Raw genomic sequence first — 19,486 nt, forward strand, 5'->3', positions numbered from 1 at the left:
ATCGGAAATGCTATATATTTTTTCTGCTTTAATCATGTAGTAGTGTGGACAAACTTTTCAAAAACAGAGCATTACAGCCCAGTATATGTCAGTTGAGATGCACATTCTAAAAATACTTTGAGACAGAAATTATACTTTGACTTAAGCAACTAGGATCAAAAAGTACAGTATGAGGTAAACCCCAAAATGACAAGTATTGTACAAAAAATGGTGTCGGTCGTTACAATGGAACGGTTCTCCTTTTTACCGTGGTATTTGAATGCACCAAGACAACACCCTATTTTGCGGTCTTCGTGCGGGCTTTGTCGAATTCCATTGGTCTCTGTAAGTGTCAATCAACAAAAACTCGCTTCCAGTAATCCCTACCCACTCCCGTGTGATCCATTGGGAAAGGGCTTGCTCTCTTCAGACAGTACGACTCTATAACATAACACGTCATTCGAAATCACCTCTCCAGTCGTTTTTACTCTCTGGATTACGTGTTACACAAGGAAAAACGACATCATAAAGGATTTGTGTCTACTGAAGGTAAATAAGTGTTACTGGTGAGCTCTTAATAACCGCTAAACGAACATGTCGGGTGTCGGCATGTGTGGTGGCTAACTGTGTTTTTTTAAACATTAAATGGCCTTTCTGTGTTTGCTGAATTAACATCTTCTTTTTTATATTACATCCAACACATTTGATGATGTACATCCACAAATGATACGACCCAAATGCCATCACTGTGAAAATGGGATGTCACGACGACATCTATGCGGCTGCTGCTCCTGGCTGCTTGCTAATGCTAATTCTAATGCTCATGCTCATGCTCATGCTAACGCTAATGATAATGTTGCTGTCGTGGTACAATGCGGAGTACCTGTGACTTGTCGTGGAGAATAACTCATCTGTATTGACAGATAATCGCACATATATTAAAAACATACCCGCCTTTATTTAATTATTATAATTGTTTCCATATATGATGATGTAATTACATGTTCGTGGCTATTATTCACTTGTAGTGTTTCATAACATTTGTTAATGTTTTTTCATCCACCCTATTTTGGGAAGCTGTATATATTTTTAAATATTTATTCTGTCGTGGTTATACAACCTGGAGCTGATGTTACAGTGTCCGACAGAGCAAACGCCCAGCAACGACCCAACGCTCCAAACACAGCAATGAGCCAAAACCAAAACACAAAAAATGCAACCGGAAAATACTGCGGTCAAGATCGAAAACAAATGCAGGACTTTACCTAATTTTCCAGAAAATTTACCCAATTTTCCAATGTAAATGTTAACCGCAGTGTGCTGCACTGCTTCTGCGGGCAGCTTTATTCTGCTCAATACATCAATGGCATGGAAGCAGAAATTCAGAACATTCTTTTTAACTAATGATAAATTGATGGTAAATCCTTGTAGGGGATCAAATCCCTATCCCTCCCAAAGTTAGAGCCCTCTGCTCAAATAGACATCTCATCTCAAGTGTGTACTATCAGACACTTTGTTTTTTGCATATTTCCTTTTGTGTGCACACAAGAAGGGGAAATGACACCGCAATTTGTGGACACTAGAGCACACTGCTCTATTAGCTGCACCCATTAAATTTAAAGAGAAAAATGTATACATATATATAGGCCACACCTGTCTAAAAGCCACAGGTGTCCATGTCATAACATGGGATATTTAGTGCACAGAAAGATGTTATAGAGAAAGATTTTTTTTAAACCGTGCATGGAAAATGGCTACCTAAACAACAGCCTACCAAAAAGTCATTCATCATTGTCCTCATCCTCCTCCTGGGAACTAAAACCACAAAAGTTGTCTTCTTCTTTACAGTTGAATAGCCTTATAATTCCTTCATTACACACTTTGTCAGTTCCCCTTTCATTGTTGTTCTTGGCATCTTTCGTCCTGAGGAAAATTAGCCCTTTGTGAGTTGTCGTCTTCATCATGCAGTGGTCCAGCCTTTGCACACTTGTTGGTGATAGTGTAGCACCCGAGTTGTAGGGCGTCTAAAGTTACTCTTTGACAAGACAAATGCTCACAAACTTGTACTCTATTGGAGTGGACACACTGGCAACATGTAAGCACAACGTATCACAACACTCGCTTTTATATGACATCATTCATGCGTTCTGCTTTCCAGGCATGACCAGTCAACCCAGTAAAGCAAACGGTCACATTAGTGACGTTTGGTGGTCCGAGCAGACCAAGCAGAAGATGTGGTAATTATACACCTGAGATTTGTCTGATCAAAACAGACTTCAAAACGTGATATGAGCATCCACTTCACTACTCCCTGGACTTGCACTCTAAGCATCATGGGAATCAGCCACATCACAGCCCAAGTGCCAGAGTTCAACGCATAAAAAAGTAGCGCCAAATACACAAAAAATTACGGTAATTCATTTTAGAACTATACTATAGATAATGATTATTTTCTTAGTTGATTAAGCTGCAGCTTGGCTTTTTTTGATTAATCGAGTAATCGGTTAGGCCCTTGATGTTAGGCCCTTAATGAAACAAACACAAACAGTTTTCACAAACTGGGCCCCGTTAAGCGCGTGTACCACAACTTTAAAAAGCCCTCATCAATGGAGCCCCGTTCCCTCGATTCACCATGGGTGACCATGTAGTTGGTCTACATTTCTCATCAAATGTCTTTACACTTAAGACACCACATAAAAAGTAACTGGTTTTCAGGCAATTTTCACTTGTTTCACGCACATTTTCAATTGAAATAAGTAGAAATAACAAACTTGCTCCACTGACAGATTTTTCAAATTATTTTTTTAAGTGAAATGTGATTGAAACATGTGAACATTGTCTAAAAACAATTTACTTTTAGGTGTGATTTGAAATTAGACATTTTGACGAGAAATAAGACAAATATTGTTGGTATGATTTTGAGTTTTTGCAGTTTGATGCAGTCTGACATTCAATCTACCTGCACATTGATGCTGTGAATGGATTTTCTGTTCACATAGTCTCCTTCATTTTCTGAAGGAGCAACGATGGGAATGTGCGTCCCATCGATGCACCCTATCACACCAGGGAATCCTAAAAGAAATGAAAATGACAAATCCCAGTGTGAGGTTGCAGCACCATATCATTAACTGAATATGATTTATAATCATACATTTTAACTGATTTCTACATTCACCTGCAATTCTGTGGAATTCCTCCTTGATGACCCCCACGGGTTTATGTCCCGGGAACACAACAAAGGAGTTGATTCGTCTTTTTAGTGCTAGGGACACTTTTCTCACAGCTCTGCAGACGGTGGCCTTGCTAATGTTTTCTGCATCACCTATATTATATAAAAAACTTCCGTTGGCAAAAAACCGAAGAGCAACACACAGAATCTGGGTGGATGACAGTGGACGTCCACGGTTGGTGATGTTTTGAATGTCCTGACGGATGAGATTATGGATGTAAGTGATGGATGGTGAAGTGAAGCGGTACCGTTCGAAAAGAAAATTATCTGGAAATGATAGCGTGTCCAATTTCGGCCTGTGGATAACTTCCCTACGAATGCGGAGCTCTCTTCTGAGTAGTAGTGCCTCTTCGTCTGCAGGGTCTTCTACAAACGGACATGCCATGGTTCAAAAAACAATGCGACACACAGCACACCTTGAAGAAAAACGACCAAACTGGCTTTAAACACGCGCGACAATGAATGAATCACACCGTGTGTAGCGTAAGAGGGCAGAGACAGAAAGAAACTCGAGGTTCATTGAAGAAAACCCGGTCCTGACCAGGTTATGTTCACAGGGTCTGTTGCCATAGTAACTGACACCGAGGTTAAGTTACCTCTCTCTGTGAAACAGGCTGGAGTTACTCCTCTGTCTCTGGTTTGACTTACGTCCCTTTGTGAAACGGAAAACTCAGAGTTTCCCTCATTTCAGGGTTAACATACTCAGAGTTTTCACTAAACCTGCTTCGTGAAACGGGGCCCTGTTCTCCAAAGTCAAAGATGATGTGTGTGAATATCTTGTTTTTTGTTTTGCCTAAAACACAAACATAATAGGTGTGTTTTTATTGATCACTAAAGAAATGTAAACATTCACAGTTGGCAGGCTGAAATCATCAAGATGTATGTACATCTTTAAGTTAAAAAAAATATTAATTGCATACCAATTCCATGCCTATTCTTGAGTAATTTGTTAATCTGTTAATCATTCATTCATAGATTATTTGTTACTTCTCTAATTTATGTATGCAGGCTTTATGTTTAATGCAACAGTCTCCCCTCTAATTATTCTAGCCGTATGAATTCAGGGCCTTTTTCTCCAATGTATGTTTACACTGAATCAGCCACTAGTAGGTTAACTTATACTGCACTCTACTGTCTCTGAGTAATGGAAACTTCAAATTTAATGACCGTTGCACACTCCGCACTCCTGAGCTCCTGTTACAACAGCCAGTGTTGCACCCCGCAAAACTATACTAGTATACTTCGCACTAGTGTACTTCTGAAGTGTGAGAAGGGTGTTTATTGCTGAAGTCATTAGTACATGGCTCTTTTAGTCGCTTCCTGTTGCCTCCGTGTTAATGCATCACGGACAACAGTGCATGGGAAGGAAGGAAGGATTGTTTTGAGTCCAGCAGCTTCACACACTGGACTGAATGTCCTTTCTCTAGTGAGGTCAGAGTACTGGCATTTTTTACACACGCACTCATCTGTTAGCGCCTTTTTTTCTGCCTAAAGCATCCGGTCGCCCACTAGTTCCTATTCCAAGGTCAGGATCAGGATTGTGGCTCATGTTTCAGAATGTCAACACTTATTCACACAAGTAAATATTTTTGACTGCACTCTATCCCAATTTTTTACGCTAGTGGTTCTTCAGAAGTCGAATCCCTCCAACTTGGCACAATTAGCAGTTCAATCATTATTTTCCTGTGACAAATATAAAGATTTATTTCTTCAATCTGTTGTTCTCGCCCACTATTGGTAACATCTGCTAGCTGGTGATGGTGTTCTTATATTTTTTGGTTGAAAAAGTGTAGCTGGGAGCTGATGATGCACAGCACCTTTTAAGGGAAAGCGAAGAAAAGTTACCAGAAAAAAGCATACACTTACTCAAAAACTTTGGTTGCCTATTCTTGCGCCTTTGTTTTTCTTGTTGTACATCATAAGTCAATCTATCTCAGACATTTTGTAAAAGACAACCCCTTCAGTATTGGCCATTTTAGACAATTTTGACTGATCTTTCAAGGCACACAGAATATTGTGTTTTATGGCTATATCAATATGGAAACTACTAAAAGAAAGATTAGACTCTCGTCTTTTAGCAAAAAAGTTTGTTTCTAGTTTTTTCTGTTCTCTAGTAAGCAGCAGTGGAACATCAGTGTGTTTCAGGAAAATATTGGTGCCCAACAAAAAAAAGCTTTTTGTGAAAAGCTACATTTCAAGCATACCAGAAACTTTCACTTTGACACATATCACTTCCTCCTTACTGTCCACCATGTTAATATAGTCATGTTTTAAGATCCATCCAAAGACCTGGGTTTGATTCTCCGCTTGGGCATCTCTGTGTGGAGTTTGCATGTTGTCATATTCTTCTTGACAGCTCAACTCAAAGTGACGGTAGAAACAAATAGGTTTGATGTTGTTATCAGGGCCCTGCCAGGGCTTTGTAGCTAAACTTAGCATTGAAAATAACCTTTTTCCTTCCATTTCTGCATAGTACTTGGTCCTTCATGTGGCTCCACATCCACCACTGCGTTTCCTCAAACTACCGTATAGTTGTCTTAGTCCCTTTTACTTAAGTTGGGTGATGAAAGTACCTGGTACGAAAAAATATGTCAGTTAAAAGTAATGTTTACCATGATTTCAGGTATTTAATCTTGTTTTTGTAGTGTAGAGACTGGGTTGTTATGTTTTTAGAAGAGGAGGCTGGATAAACAAGACATGATTGCATCACTGTACGGTCAGTCCTGCACTTTAAACATTTCAACAGACTTTTTCCGTGGCTGGGAATGGTCAAAGGCAATGTTGCAAAGTCTGGGTTGGTGAGACGAGGAAGAAAAAAACTCTTGTCTAAAATGGGAATACTGCCTGCATACAGATGAAGGTCAGACTTGGTTTTTAAGTGCAGACCACATTCTTGTTGTTTGCCTCATCTGTGGTCACATTTATTGCTTCTGCCCTGCAAACCAGTATTGATTCGTGTGCCGAGCATTTGGAGCTATCAATTTCCTAGTTGCATTTCCCAGAATCTGCTCATTGTCCAGCTTCCAAGCACCGGACTTCCAAGTTATAGCGTGTGCTGGAGGCTGCAGGGCATATTCTGCTTCAGGAGCCTTTAATGTGGACACTCACCTTGCGTGCAGTGGGCACATCTTGGTGCTGACGTGCATGTGAAACATCCAGTCCAGACAGCTGTATTTATGTAGAGCTATGGCTTTGAATTTCATATAGAGGTGCTGCTTTTTTTTTCAAGCCAAACACACTGAGAGTCCTTTCAAACTGCATATGTCATAATGTTAAGTCCACAAACCATAAAAAAATAAATACATAAAAAAAACAACCAGGTGTGTGTTGCAATAATGAATCAGCCCGTCCCTGCAAGTTATTTTGTCAAGGGACTTATGTAGCACTTGTCCAAGCTTGTCCAGTTGTAAACAGCAGCACCTGTGTGACAGTTAGACAAAACAAATCCGAGAATTAGCTGCACGAACATACAAGTTCATCGTGTTCAAGGCTTAATTTACTGTCAGCATAGTTTGCTTGTGCTTCTCGTTATCTATCATATGGATTTTTGGGAATGAACTATTGCAGAGCCTCGGCAGCCATGGCCAATGAAAGGCTTTGCTGGGAAGAAATGCATGAAAGGAAGCTGTTAACATACAGTGCATCCGGAAAGTATTCACAGCGCTTCACTTTTTCTACATTTTGTCATGTTACAGCCTCATTCCAAACTGAATTAAATTAATCTCTTACCTCAAAATTCTACACAAAATACTCCATTATGACAATGTGAAAAAAGGTTTTTTTGACATGTTTTGAATTTATTAAAAATAGAAAACAAAAAAATCACATTTACATAAGTATTCACAGCCTTTGCCATGAAGCTCAAAATTGAGCTCAGGTGCATCTTTTTTCCACTGATCATCCTTGAGATCTTTCTACAGCTTAATTGGAGTCCACCTGCAGTAAATTCAGTTGATTGGACATGATTTGGAAATATAATAACTGTCTATATAAGGTCCCACAGTTGACTGTGCATGTCAGAGCACAAACACCAAGCATGAAGTCAAAAGAACTGTCTGTAGACCTGCGAGACAGGATTGTCTTGAGGCACAAATCTGGGGAAGGATACAGAAAAATTTCTGCTGCTTTGAAGGTCCCAATGAGCACAGTGGCCTCCATTATTCGTAAATGGAAGACGTTTGGAACCACCAGGACTCTTCAAGAACTGGCCGGCCTTCTAAACTGAGCGATCGGGGAAGAAGGGCCTTAGTCAGGGAGGTGACCAAGGCCCCGATGGTCACTCTGTCAGAGCTCCAGCGTTCCTCTGTGGAGAGAGGAGAGCCTTCCAGAAGGACAACCATCTCTGCAGCAATCCACCAATCAGGCCTGTAAAAACAAAATTCTCTGGTCTGATGAGACAAAGATTGAACTCTTTGGTGTGAATGCCAGGCGCCATGTTTGGAGGAAACCAGGCACTGCTCATCACCAGGCCAATACCATCCCTACAGTGAAGCATGGTGGTGGCAGCATCATGCTGTGGGGATGTTTTTCAGCAGCAGGAACTGGCAGACTAGTCAGGATAGAAGGGAAATGAATGCAGCAATATATAGAGATATCCTGGATGAAAACCTGCTCCAGAGCACTCTTGACCTCAGTGGACTGGTCATGTACCTTGACCATATAGACCAGGGGTCCCCAAACTACGGCCCACGGGCCGGATCCGGCCCGCCTCTACCTTTGCTCCGGCCCCCTGAGCAACACCAGATAAATACCCCTCTCCCCTCCCAGAAAAAAAATCCTTGACTCACCCCGTCAAATAGAGCGGAACAATGGCGAAAAGATTAGGTAAGAGAAAAATTGATTCAGAATGCAGGGTATTTAACCTGCAGTAGACAAACGATTATTTTTTTGTTCAATGCAAAGAAAAAGCGGTTTGTCTCATCTATCAAGAGATGGTGGCTGTATTTAAAGAATACAATCTGCACCGACACTATGAATCCCGTCACAAAGACAGGTATGATAGCTATTTATAGTATGATATTTATTTCATAATTGTGTTGTTAAATATTTCCTGACTTTGTTTTTCTTTGAAGTCCCCAGAGAGAGTATTTGGTTATTATTTATTTCATAATTGTGTTGTTATATATTTCCTGACTTATATTTTCCTGACTATATATTTCCTGACTTATTTTTTCCATGAAGATCCCGGAAAGGGTTATTAATATTTGGTTTTGTGTGGCTTTCTGGAAAACAATAAATGTTTATGTTTAGACACCCATGCAATCGTTACATTTTCTGCTACAAACTGACCCCGGCCCCCCATCAGAGCAGGGAAAAGTTATGTGGCCCTCACAGGAAAAAGTTTGGGAACCCCTGATATAGACAGTAGACATTAGCACACAGCCAAGATCTCAAAAGATTGGCTTCAGAACCACTCCGTGAATGTCCTGGAGTGGCCCAGCCAGAGTCCAGACTCGAATCCGATCGAACATCTCTGGAGAGATCTGAAAATGGCTGTGCACAGACGTCTCCCATCCAACTTGATGGAGCTTGAGACTTATTGCAAAGAAGAATGGGCAAAACTGCCTAAAGATAGGTGTGCTAAACTTGTGGGATCATATTCAAAAAGACTTGAGGCTGTAATTGCTGCCAAAGGTGGATCAACAAAGTATTAAGCAAAGGCTGTGAATACTTATGGAAATGTGATTTTTTTGTTTTCTATTTTTAATAAATTCAAAAAAAGTCAAAAAAAAACTTTTTCACATTGTCATAATGGAGTATTTTGTGTAGAATTTTGAGGTAAGAGATTAATTTAATACAGTTTGGAATGAGGCTGTAACATGACAAAATGTAGAAAAAGTGAAGCGCTGTGAATACTTTCCGGATGCACTGTATTTTTTTTTTGTTTATCAAAAACTGGTATTGGTACTTGTATTGTATATTTGTTTCCTACATTTTGGGTGTTAAGTTGCTGTTTGATGATTTCAGCCTTCTATGTAGAATGACACTGTGAGTCAGACTGTTATATTATATTATTGAGTAATGACTTGCTGCTTCAACACCGGTGCGTCTTATACACCGGAATTTACTGTAAGTGGTGTTTGGATTGCGCTGCTGTTGTTGCGTCCAGGTTAGAATAAAGACTTAATAGTAATAGAAGAGTTAAAGAGAATCAGTGTGGCTGACTCCATATGACCCTACAGGGATGCTGTTGTGCCTCCTGCCATCATAACAGAAGTGTAGCTTGTGATGCCCATGCGTAAAAAAATGCCTTCATTTTGGAAGGCGTATCTATCACCTAATAGGCATGGAATATCATTGCCCAGCATATCTTGATTGTTAAATCGAAGGTGTGTATTAAAGACTAGATGTTTGCTACTGCTCTGGTATTGGGCCTCATTAGACTGTACACGGCAGGTGAGTAGTTGTAGTATTAGTAGTTGTTTCTGGTGTATTTCGCTACAGCCTGCATTTTCAGGTTGGTACATGTGCTTTTGACTGCTAGCGATTCCAGTCAGTACAAAACAAAGAGTCAGTGTGCAAGAAGCAGGTGGTGGTATTTTCTTAAGCATCTGGCTGGTTTCAAATAAAAAACTAGAATCAGTTCCACTTCAACTTGTATTTGTGTTGTCCATGCTCTCACAGGGGGCTCTGCCATCAGCATGGTGCTGCTGTAGTGGAGAGGAAACCACCACCAGTCACTCACCATGCTTCAGTTACGCGCCAGCTGCAGGCCTGTCTGGCTCATCTGTTGTCTCCTTGGCCTTTCAGTGGTACACACTCATGCCCAGAATGGTAGGACTCTCTATGCCGCTTTCCATACTCCCTTTAGTACACACCATCACACCATGTACACTTACAGGATGAATGCATGTCTCTTTGCTTGTTTCTCCTCAGTCCTGACTGTACCCCAGCAAGTGAACCTGTCACCAAACATGAAAATGCAGCAAATATCCATATCCTGGCTGGGAGGCGGGGCCACAATGTTTGACATCTTGATCCTCAGGACAGAACTTAATCAAACTGTCTTCCATGTGAGTACCTACATACAAAATTTTTCTTTGGGACATCCTTTTTTTAATATTTAGCCCTTGTATGACATAAAAATTGCTTATTTTATTGTTAGAAACATTGAATTGATGCCGTGTTGACCCAGATATGAGGCGGTATTTCCACCTCAAACAACAAAAAAAAGGTGTCTTGCAAACCAACAGATGGCACCAAAGGAGCTTGTCTTCAAGACGGCGCTTGTTTTCCTGTCATTTACACACACCATTGACCTGGACAGATGGAAAAGTGCTGTATAGGTTGTTGGCAACAACAAAGGTGTAATTGAATACTAAATTTAAGATGTTATTTCACTGAAATTGAACGCATAATTTAAACATGTTAATGTTGTCTTTTAATGTCTATAAAAATGCTAGAAAATTGGCGAATGGGCTAGAAATCCTCCTCCCTATGCAATTTTTAAGCAGAATTATGTTTTTAATCATATACATATTACCTATTTGGTTTATTATATATGTCATGTATCATATCATATACACTATCATATAAAAGGTAAAAAGAGAGAGCGAGAGTGTCTTTGAAATGCCTTTCTTTTAAAAGGCTCAATTTAGAGGGCTCCATTAATTACAAAGAACACGTTCCATCAGGCTCATCTCCTGTGTTTTAGGACACACTGCCTGTGACTGTAAATCAGACAACTGGTCGGTACGAGTGGAATTGGACCTCCGCAGAACCTCTAGAATGTACCTCATTGTCCATCCAAATCCGCTCAAGAGAGGGGCAGGCGATGAGCGAATGGAGTGACACGCAGATCCTCCAAGGTCAAACTTCTGTTTTAATGTTATGTCTCCTCCATGCTTGAAAAAACACAACATCTCTATTTATATGTCTCTGCCCTTAAATCATCCTCTTCCCCCTATTGTTTCCCTTTACAGGAAACGATCTGCCCACCTATGTCAAGTTCCAGCTGTACCCTCAGGACAGAGTTGTGAGTGCAGGGGACAGCACCACCTTCTGTTGCATTGTGGCGGAGGGGCGGCATTTTGGTTCCATACGTTATGGCAACACAATCATGAATGCCACGCGGCTAAGTAGGCGGAGTTACGGCTTCACAGCGGTCGACCAGGTGCCATCGAACAGGACAGGGACCAATGTAATTTGCCAGGACAGCCTCGACGAGACCAAGCTGTCTGGAACCGTGGTCTTAGTTGGATGTAAGACATTTGTTATGGGAGCTATTCTCTTTCTCAATTTAAACATTTATGTTAGATTTTTTTTTACCAGACAAGATCATTGTGACAATACTAGACAATTTAGAGTAGTCAGTGTACAACGTCTAGAGCAGGGGTCAGCAACCTGCGGCTCCAGAGCCGCATGTGGCTCTTCAGCCTCTTTATTGTGGCTCCCTTTGCGATGCTTGAATATTTTTAACACCCGAGTGGGGAAAATGCACGTCTTTTGTAATGAGTTTTAAAAAATCCAACTTTGTCTGAGACCATGAATGCATCCTGAGTGAGTTCTGACTGCTATCCAGTTCAGTACATGAAGAAAAACAAGTAATACTTACCTACAAATCTAAAAAATAAATTCGAGATAATTTAAAAACAGCGGCATGGGAACTTGTTTTTACGTTTACAGTAGTTTACACATACATACAGTACTCCAACTCGTCTTTTCTTATCTGAACTACTTTGATACCCCCAAATTCCCTCCAATGTTGTTTTAAACATACTATATGTTTTGCGGCTCCAGGCTATTTTTCTTCAGTGGGCATTGGGTAAAATGGCTCTTTTCATAGTAAAGGTTGCCGACCCCTGGTCTAGAGCATTATGTACGTATTTACTAACCACAGAAAATGACACATGTCAGAATCATGTCCAAAGTGTGAGAACCATTGTTATCGAGCAGCACCTTAAACCGACTGGGTGTGGAATTCACCAGAACTGTACATGCTGTCACTGGAATCCTCTTCCACTCCTTCATGGTGACATCATTGGTGGATGGCGCTCCTCCACCATCCACTTGAGGATGCACTATTGGTGCTAAATTGGATTCAGATTTGGAGACATGCCTAGGAGGCGTGCTTGGGCTTGTTACCTTGTATAAAAGCTGCCATGTGGACATTAAACGTTACTCGGGTAACAGTTTGATTTGCCGTAAGTTGATTAGTCATGCCTGTTGAGTGGAGCGCACGGATGATGTCATGTAAACGAGCCGACAAGTCCTCTCCAAAGAGCACAAGTTTGAGTTTTTGTCCCGTAAAGGATGGCTGTAGATGCCCTACAACTCGGGCACGAGTGTTACATACGTATGCTTTGTAACTTTGGTGCAACTTTAAGCCTTTCAAACTACTTGAATCTTACCGGCAATCACGAGTCATAATACGAAAGGAGTGGTTATTAAAACGCGTCGTTACACCCCTACATGTGGCCCAGTTTCCCAGGAAAGGGATCAAGCCGTGCTTCACAATGTCACAGTACATGCTAGAGTTTGTGTTTTCCTCTCAGTCAACCGCAGCTCCAAAGTGCAGGCAGGACTCGGGCATCCCCAGACTGTGACGCTGCCACCACCCTGCACTGGGCAAGACACTAGTAGTTACTTGTGTTGTCAGCTATTTGGACAATAAGGGCTGTGCGTTGATAGCAAATATATACTGCTATATGAGTTGTACACTGACCACTTCTATTGTCAGGGCTCCAGACTAACGTTTTTTTCCTGGGACCTGGTTGTCACCTTTAGAATTGTGACAATGTAGATTAATATCTAAGCTATCCAATTGTCCTGGTTGCAAATGAGTTTGTGGATTGTTTCATCGTATTGATGTCAATTATTTAATTTATAGTAATTTCTTTCTGTCCCAGATCCTCCTCTGCTCAGTGATTTTTTTTGTGAGACACATGATTTGATGTCAGCCGTGTGCCAGTGGAAGGAACGGCGAGACACCCGATTGTACGGCAAGCGACGAACAATCTTCTCAATAAACAACAGGTACTTTAATGCAGTGGTGTACACTAATGTCAAATCCAGAGCACTTGTTCATCGAGAGGGAGAAGAGCCATGTCTGTGTCTCATATGAGGACTTTTTATTCGAAGGAAATGTGCGGAGGCCATCAAACCAGAAGAGTTCAGGATGTGTAATGTGACACAGTGGGAGGGAAACTGGACGCTGGAAGCTGTGAATCCTTTGGGCCTGTATAGCTTGTCGGACTCTGCAGACATCTGGCACAGAGGTGGGCTGCTCAGCTCAGCTTGTCATGCTCAAGGAACACATGTATATGACTGCGTTAAATATTTATTGTCTTGTGTTTTCATGGCAGTGCGGCCAGTCGCACCTCCAAGGCTGAGCGCTGTTGTCAGTGCATGGAATGTTACGGTGCTGTGGAAGTGGGAATATGAAAGCTATACTTCCCTGGCTCTAGTCTGCCAGGTAGAGCTCAATTCTCAAAACAATAAAACAAAGGTTAGTTACTTTCTCCTTTTATCTTCATCCAAATTAAATGTGTTACATTCATTTAAAATGTTGTTTTTTGGTGGGGCTGGTTTTGTTCAGCGCACCTTCACAGGCGTTGGTTTGAGCACGGTGCTTCTTCTGGATTTGTATCCTGATGAGGATTATAGTGTTAAAGTACGCTGTGGTGCCCAGCGGAATTTCTGGAAGTGGGGAAACTGGAGTCAGCCCTTTTCTTTCAAAACAAATATTGATGGTAAGGATGCATTGAGGTGCATGTCCCTTTTTACATGCCGTCTTGAGTCTGCATTCGCTGACGCTAGTCGGTTTCTTTTGTTTTCAAAACTTCTGTTTAAATCCACAGCAGCTTAGATCCTTCACTTACTTATGTATGCATTCGCAGTGTGGCTATTCACCTGGGTTATATTGTAACAATTACCAATCATTTTTCTTAAGTTTTGTGTTGTATGTTTGTTAAGTAGTGTTTTTTGCATCATAGTTCCAGATGCTCTAAATGTGTGGATGCATATCAACGATGACAACACCGGACAGATTCTTTGGATGGTAATGTTTGAAATTTGTATTATTTGTTTGAATAACAGCCATGTTTCAGAACACATTCACATAAATATGGAATAATTTTTAATACTATACATTATAATAATGTATTGGCAATATCAAATTTGAATATATTCATGTTGTATTCTGCTTTTGATCACGGAACATACTATTTGTTTCTTTTTCCATGTATTGTAATTGTACAGCATGTAATGCAGGTCACACATGCCAATTTAATACCCCAGGAAACTGGAAATTAACTTAAAACTCTCATCTTCTTCACCAACCTCAGCCTCTGACAGCAAGAGAAAGCCACGGTCAGATCACATCTTACGAGGTCACGTTTTGGAGCCCTGAGGAGAACCTGCAGCACACTGAAACTCTTCCTCCCGACACTTTCACGCTCCCGATCAACCTCACCCAAATAGCAGCCTTCAGTAATGACAACGAGGTTATGGCAACTGTCATAGCCAAGAACGCCGCAGGGTCGTCTCCACCAATAAGCGTTGTTTTTCCTCTACATGCCGCAGGTATGTCGTAAGCAGTGTCTCATGTTGCCCCACTGATTGTATTTGTCGCATAACATTACTCATTTTTTTTCAGATAAGAGTAATATTGTTGTGTCGAGGGCCGTTTATATGGACAAAGGTTTCCCCCTGGTCTGGCAGGATGATACCAACTCCAGCTGTGGTTATGTAGTAGAGTGGCATGATGCCCTCTGCCAGCAGGACTGCCCTGTGGAGTGGATGAAGCCGGCCTTGGGAAAAACAAACGTCTCCATTGAATCAGGTACTTATCATCCAGTGTTTCCCATACGGCAGCACTCCATTTGTGGCAGTGGTGGGTTGAAGTAGTCATTGAATTTTCATAATTGTCCGTGTAGTGAGCCAAAACAAATATGTGTACAACTACAAATTAACTTTCTGCTGTTGCCTCTTCTTGATGTTGTTGGGGTTTTTTTTTTTTCAGCCAACTTCCAGCCGGGTGTGAAGTACAACATATCCCTGTTCACATGCACATTAGAACTGCTGCAGCGTTGGCAGGGCTACATGCAAGAGCTGGGTAAGTGTAACAGCTTGACAGAGACATTTGTCTTGAACATGCTTTAATTTTCCAAATACTCCCTTCCATACCCTAGCTCCATCAAGGCCTGTCCCCCAGCTACAAATCAGTCAACAGGAATCTGACGTTATATTAACATGGGGAGCCGTCCCGGAGGTCAGCAGGCGAGGTGACCTCCTGGGTTACAATGTTTACATGAGTAATGACTCCCACCTTGTAAAACTAGGTATGATTTGCCCTCTGTTTACAGTCAAAATTAGAGTGCTGGAAAAAAATGAGATATTCACACTTTCTAACCCATGCTGTCCATGCTTGTGCAGCCAGTCTGTCGGGACAAGGAAGCAGGGAGTACACAGTTAAGGGTCTCTCGGAGGGCTCCTATAAATTCACAATCAAAGCCTATACCTCAGCAGGCGAGGACACGGGCACCACCATCTCCATCACAGTGGAGCCCCTCGGTATGTGCATTGTTATGACTGCATAGTTAGTCATCTTTATGTCTATATTGACGCCATATATTTTCTCTTCCATCAAGCTGATTGGCTCATCCTGGAAATACTGGCCTCGTTGGGACTTACAGCTTTATTGCTAGCCCTTGTCACCGTCCTTTGCTATAAGAAACGGGAATGGTTAGTGAGACTTTCATTGTTTGTAGTTGTTTGATGACATGCTCTATTCACATTATATACTGTACATTTTATCTCTTCAGGGTAAAGACGGCCTTCTATCCAGACATCCCTCAGCCTAAATTGAACGATAACTGGACCAGAACACAGGTATGTGTCCATTTGGTAAAGTATCACTTACAACTTTTTGGCTTGTCTCTCATACTCAACAGGGTCGTCACTGACCGCATTTCAACATTAGTCAGTAAGCATAGCATAGAACTTTTCCTGATATCTTTTCTCCATAGCTTCAAAGTCCTGGTGCTCCCCGTGCTCATCACTTACTTCTCCACAGTTCAAATCTAGATGGAAATGCAAAAAGTGTATCTTCAGTGATGTATTGCAGTCAAGGGCTTTGTAGGATGTCAGGAGGTTTGCCACCAGCTGCTTATAATTATCTTCCTTGTAGTCTCCAAGAAACTCTGATGGAAAAAGTCAATTTCTGCTACCGTCCATGAAATATCTCGACATGCATGCATTTTGTCCACTTCCAAGAGAGAGATTTTTACAAATAAAAAAAAGTGTATTTAACCCCCTGATATTACTAAATAGGGTGTGCAGCGTGCTGCTAACTACATTCATTCTTTCATTCGTTCATTTTCTACCACTTATTCTCACAAGGATTGCGGGGGGTGCTGGTGCCTATTCCAGCTGTCTTTGGGAGGCAGGGTACACCCTGGACTGGTCGCCAGACAATCACAGGGCACACAAACAACCATTCACACTCACATGTGGAGTTTGCATGTTCTCCCCGTGCATGCGTGGGTTTTCTCCGGGTACTCCGGTTTCCTCCCACATTCCAAAAACATGCTAGGTTAATTGGTGACTCCAAATTGTCCATAGGTATGAATGTGAGTGTGAATGGTTGCTATATGTGCCCTGTGATTGGCTGGCAACCAGTCCAGGGTGTACCCCGCCTCTCGCCCGAAGACAGCTGGGATAGGCAACCCCCGCTACCCTTGTGAGGATACGCCGTAGAAAATGAATAAATGGTAAAAAAATTATGGTCTCTGGAGTGCCTGTCCTTTCAATAAGTATGAAATGACTAATTCAAGTATTTTTTTTATGTTCTCTCTGACCGGGCTGTTAAAAGGGCTATTCTGACTGAAGGACAGATATGTTAGGACACCTAGGATTGGGAAAAAATGCAAATGTCTCTGATGTCTTGGATATAAAGATGTTTGACTGTTTGCTAACTGTCCATGACCTGACAGGGACCACTGGATGTGACACCATCTCCCCACAATATGGTCCATGTTGTGGATAAGCCACAGTTTGACTCAATAAAAGAGGTGCTTGTAGGCATTCCCGAAGAGGACGAGGAGGAAGAGGAGCAGATGATACGAGACGAGCCGGTCGACACAGATGAGCCCACCTCATTACGCTACTACAACCCAGTGATTGATGAGCGTCCCATAAGGCCACGTTTCCCGGACTCCTCTGATTCGTCTGGGTCTTCACTGGACTCAGGACACACTGATGTGACTTATACAGGGATCCAAACTTCAGCATCATCTCTGGTCTTCCAGATGAGTCAACAAGGCACCTCCGAGGGCCACCAGGTCAACATGGTTGAAAGCGAAGGTGGTTACCGCCCTCAGAGGCAACCTACAGCACCAAGCGACGACGCACTTCTGCCGCAATCTTCCCAAGAGCCCCTAGCTGCCTGTTCTGGTGGTTACAAACCCCAGAGCTCCTGGCATTTGGACTCGCCCGAGGAGTCTGGCGAACGGGACTGCCTGGCACCCCACTTAGGGTCACCCACCTCGGTGGCTTCCACCCAGTTCCTCCTCCCCGACAGCGAATCCGAGGAGCACGGTGAGGAGAGACGTCAGTTCTCATCATCTGCAGCAAGCTGGTTCACCAACCTACTGGCTTCTACAAAGCCATGATATCCTCCCATTAGAAGCTGCCCAGCCAACGGGCAGACTTAACACTTTTACATTCTTTACCAGTGACATGCAGCAAACAAGCTTCATAGGCCAAAAACTAATTCCCCATTGGATGTAGCAGTCTGCACATTGACCACAGGTAAATAATATGAATGCATACTTCATTTCCTCATATAGTGGCGCTCAACCGCAAAGAGTACAAGGCATCTTTTAGGGGTAAGATATTGTTCTATATTTATTCCCCACACAATAATGATGCTTAATTAAAATAACATACTAGAATATAATAGAATATAGACAACATAATGTATTATATACTGTGTGTGTGTGTGTGTGTGTGTATATATACTTGTGTGTGTGTGTGTGTGTATATATATATATATATATACAGTGAAGAAAATAAGTATTTGAACACCCTGCTATTTTGCTATTTCTCCCACTTAGAAATCATGGAGGGGTCTGAAATTTTCATCGTAGGTGCATGTCCACTGTGAGAGAGATAAACTAAAAAGAAAAATCCAGAAATCACAATGCATGATTTTTTAACAATTTATTTGTGTGATACAGCTGCAAATAAGTATTTGAACACCTGTGTATCATCTAGAATTCTGACCCTGAAAGACCTGTTAGTCTGCCCATTAGAAGTCCACCTGCACTCCATGTATCATCCTGAATCAGATGCACCTGTTTGAGGTCGTTAGCTGCATAAAGACACCTGTCCACCCCATACAATCAGTAAGACTTTAACTTGTAACATGGCGAAGACCAAAGAGCTGTCCAAAGACACCAGAGACAAAATTGTACACCTCCACAAGGCTGGAAAGGGCTACGGAGCAATTACCAAGCAGCTTGGTGAAAAAAGGTCCACTGTTGGAGCTATCATTAGAAAATGGAAGAAGCTAAACATGACGGTCAATCTCAATCGGAGTGGAGCCCCATGCAAGATATCACCTCGTGGGGTCTCAATGATTCTAAGAAAGGTGAGGAATCATCCCAGAACTACACGACAGGACTTGGTCAATGACCTGAAAAGAGCTGGGACCACCGTTTCCAAGGTTACTGTAGGTAATACACTAAGACGTCATGATGTGAAATCATGCATGGCACGAAAGGTTCCCCTGCTTAAACCAGCACATGTCAAGGCCCGTCTTAAGTTTGCATATGACCATTTGGATGATACAGAGGAGTCATGGGAGAAAGTTTTATGGTCAGATGAGACCAAAATAGAACTTTTTGGTCATAATTCCAATAAGCGTGTTTGGAGGAAGAAGAATGAAGAGTACAATCCGAAGAACACCATCCCTACTGTGAAGCATGGGGGTGGTAGCATCATGCTTTGGGGGTGTTTTTCTGCACATGGGACAGGACGAGTGCACTGCATTAAAGAGAGGATGACTGGGGCCGTGTATTGTGAGATTTTGGGGAACAACCTCCTTCCCTCTGTCAGAGCATTGAAGATGGGTCGTGGCTGGGTCTTCCAACACGACAACGACCCGAAGCACACAGCCAGGAAAACCAAGGAGTGGCTCCGTAAGAAGCATATCAAGGTTCTAGCATGGCCCAGCCAGTCTCCAGACCTGAACCCAATCGAAAATCTTTGGAGGGAGCTCAAACTCCGTGTTTCTCAGCGACAGCCCAGAAACCTGACTGATCTAGAGAAGATCTG

General features: G+C 42.0%; 1 protein-coding gene across 1 annotated transcript; it reads left to right on the forward strand.

Moving 5' to 3' along the window:
- The first annotated feature begins 361 nt into the window (after positions 1 to 361).
- lifra (LIF receptor subunit alpha a) lies at positions 362 to 18,155 on the forward strand. The gene is made up of 18 exons (XM_058070643.2): positions 362 to 528; positions 9,833 to 9,982; positions 10,085 to 10,221; positions 10,863 to 11,016; positions 11,131 to 11,409; positions 13,057 to 13,183; positions 13,289 to 13,425; positions 13,513 to 13,655; positions 13,746 to 13,899; positions 14,143 to 14,207; positions 14,494 to 14,731; positions 14,805 to 14,990; positions 15,171 to 15,263; positions 15,340 to 15,489; positions 15,584 to 15,721; positions 15,799 to 15,892; positions 15,973 to 16,039; positions 17,143 to 18,155. The coding sequence occupies exons 2-18, from the start codon at positions 9,895 to 9,897 to the stop codon at positions 17,818 to 17,820; spliced, it is 2,928 nt and encodes a 975-aa protein (XP_057926626.2). The 5' UTR covers positions 362 to 528; positions 9,833 to 9,894; the 3' UTR covers positions 17,821 to 18,155.
- Positions 18,156 to 19,486: the final 1,331 nt, after the last annotated feature.

This window comes from Doryrhamphus excisus, linkage group LG3, assembly GCF_037039965.1.
Source record: "Doryrhamphus excisus strain RoL-2023G ecotype Guam linkage group LG3, RoL_Dexc_Guam_v1.1, whole genome shotgun sequence".
Classification (NCBI taxonomy): Eukaryota; Metazoa; Chordata; class Actinopteri; order Syngnathiformes; family Syngnathidae; genus Doryrhamphus; species Doryrhamphus excisus.

Coding starts and splice junctions, on each gene's coding strand:
- lifra (XM_058070643.2), top strand. CDS start 9,895: ATGCTTCAGTTACGCGCCAGCTGCAGGCCTGTCTGGCTCATCTGTTGT. Junction 13,184..13,288: donor ATCTTCTCAATAAACAACAG/GTACTTTAATGC, acceptor TTTTATTCGAAG/GAAATGTGCGGAGGCCATCA. Junction 15,490..15,583: donor CTCCCACCTTGTAAAACTAG/GTATGATTTGCC, acceptor ATGCTTGTGCAG/CCAGTCTGTCGGGACAAGGA.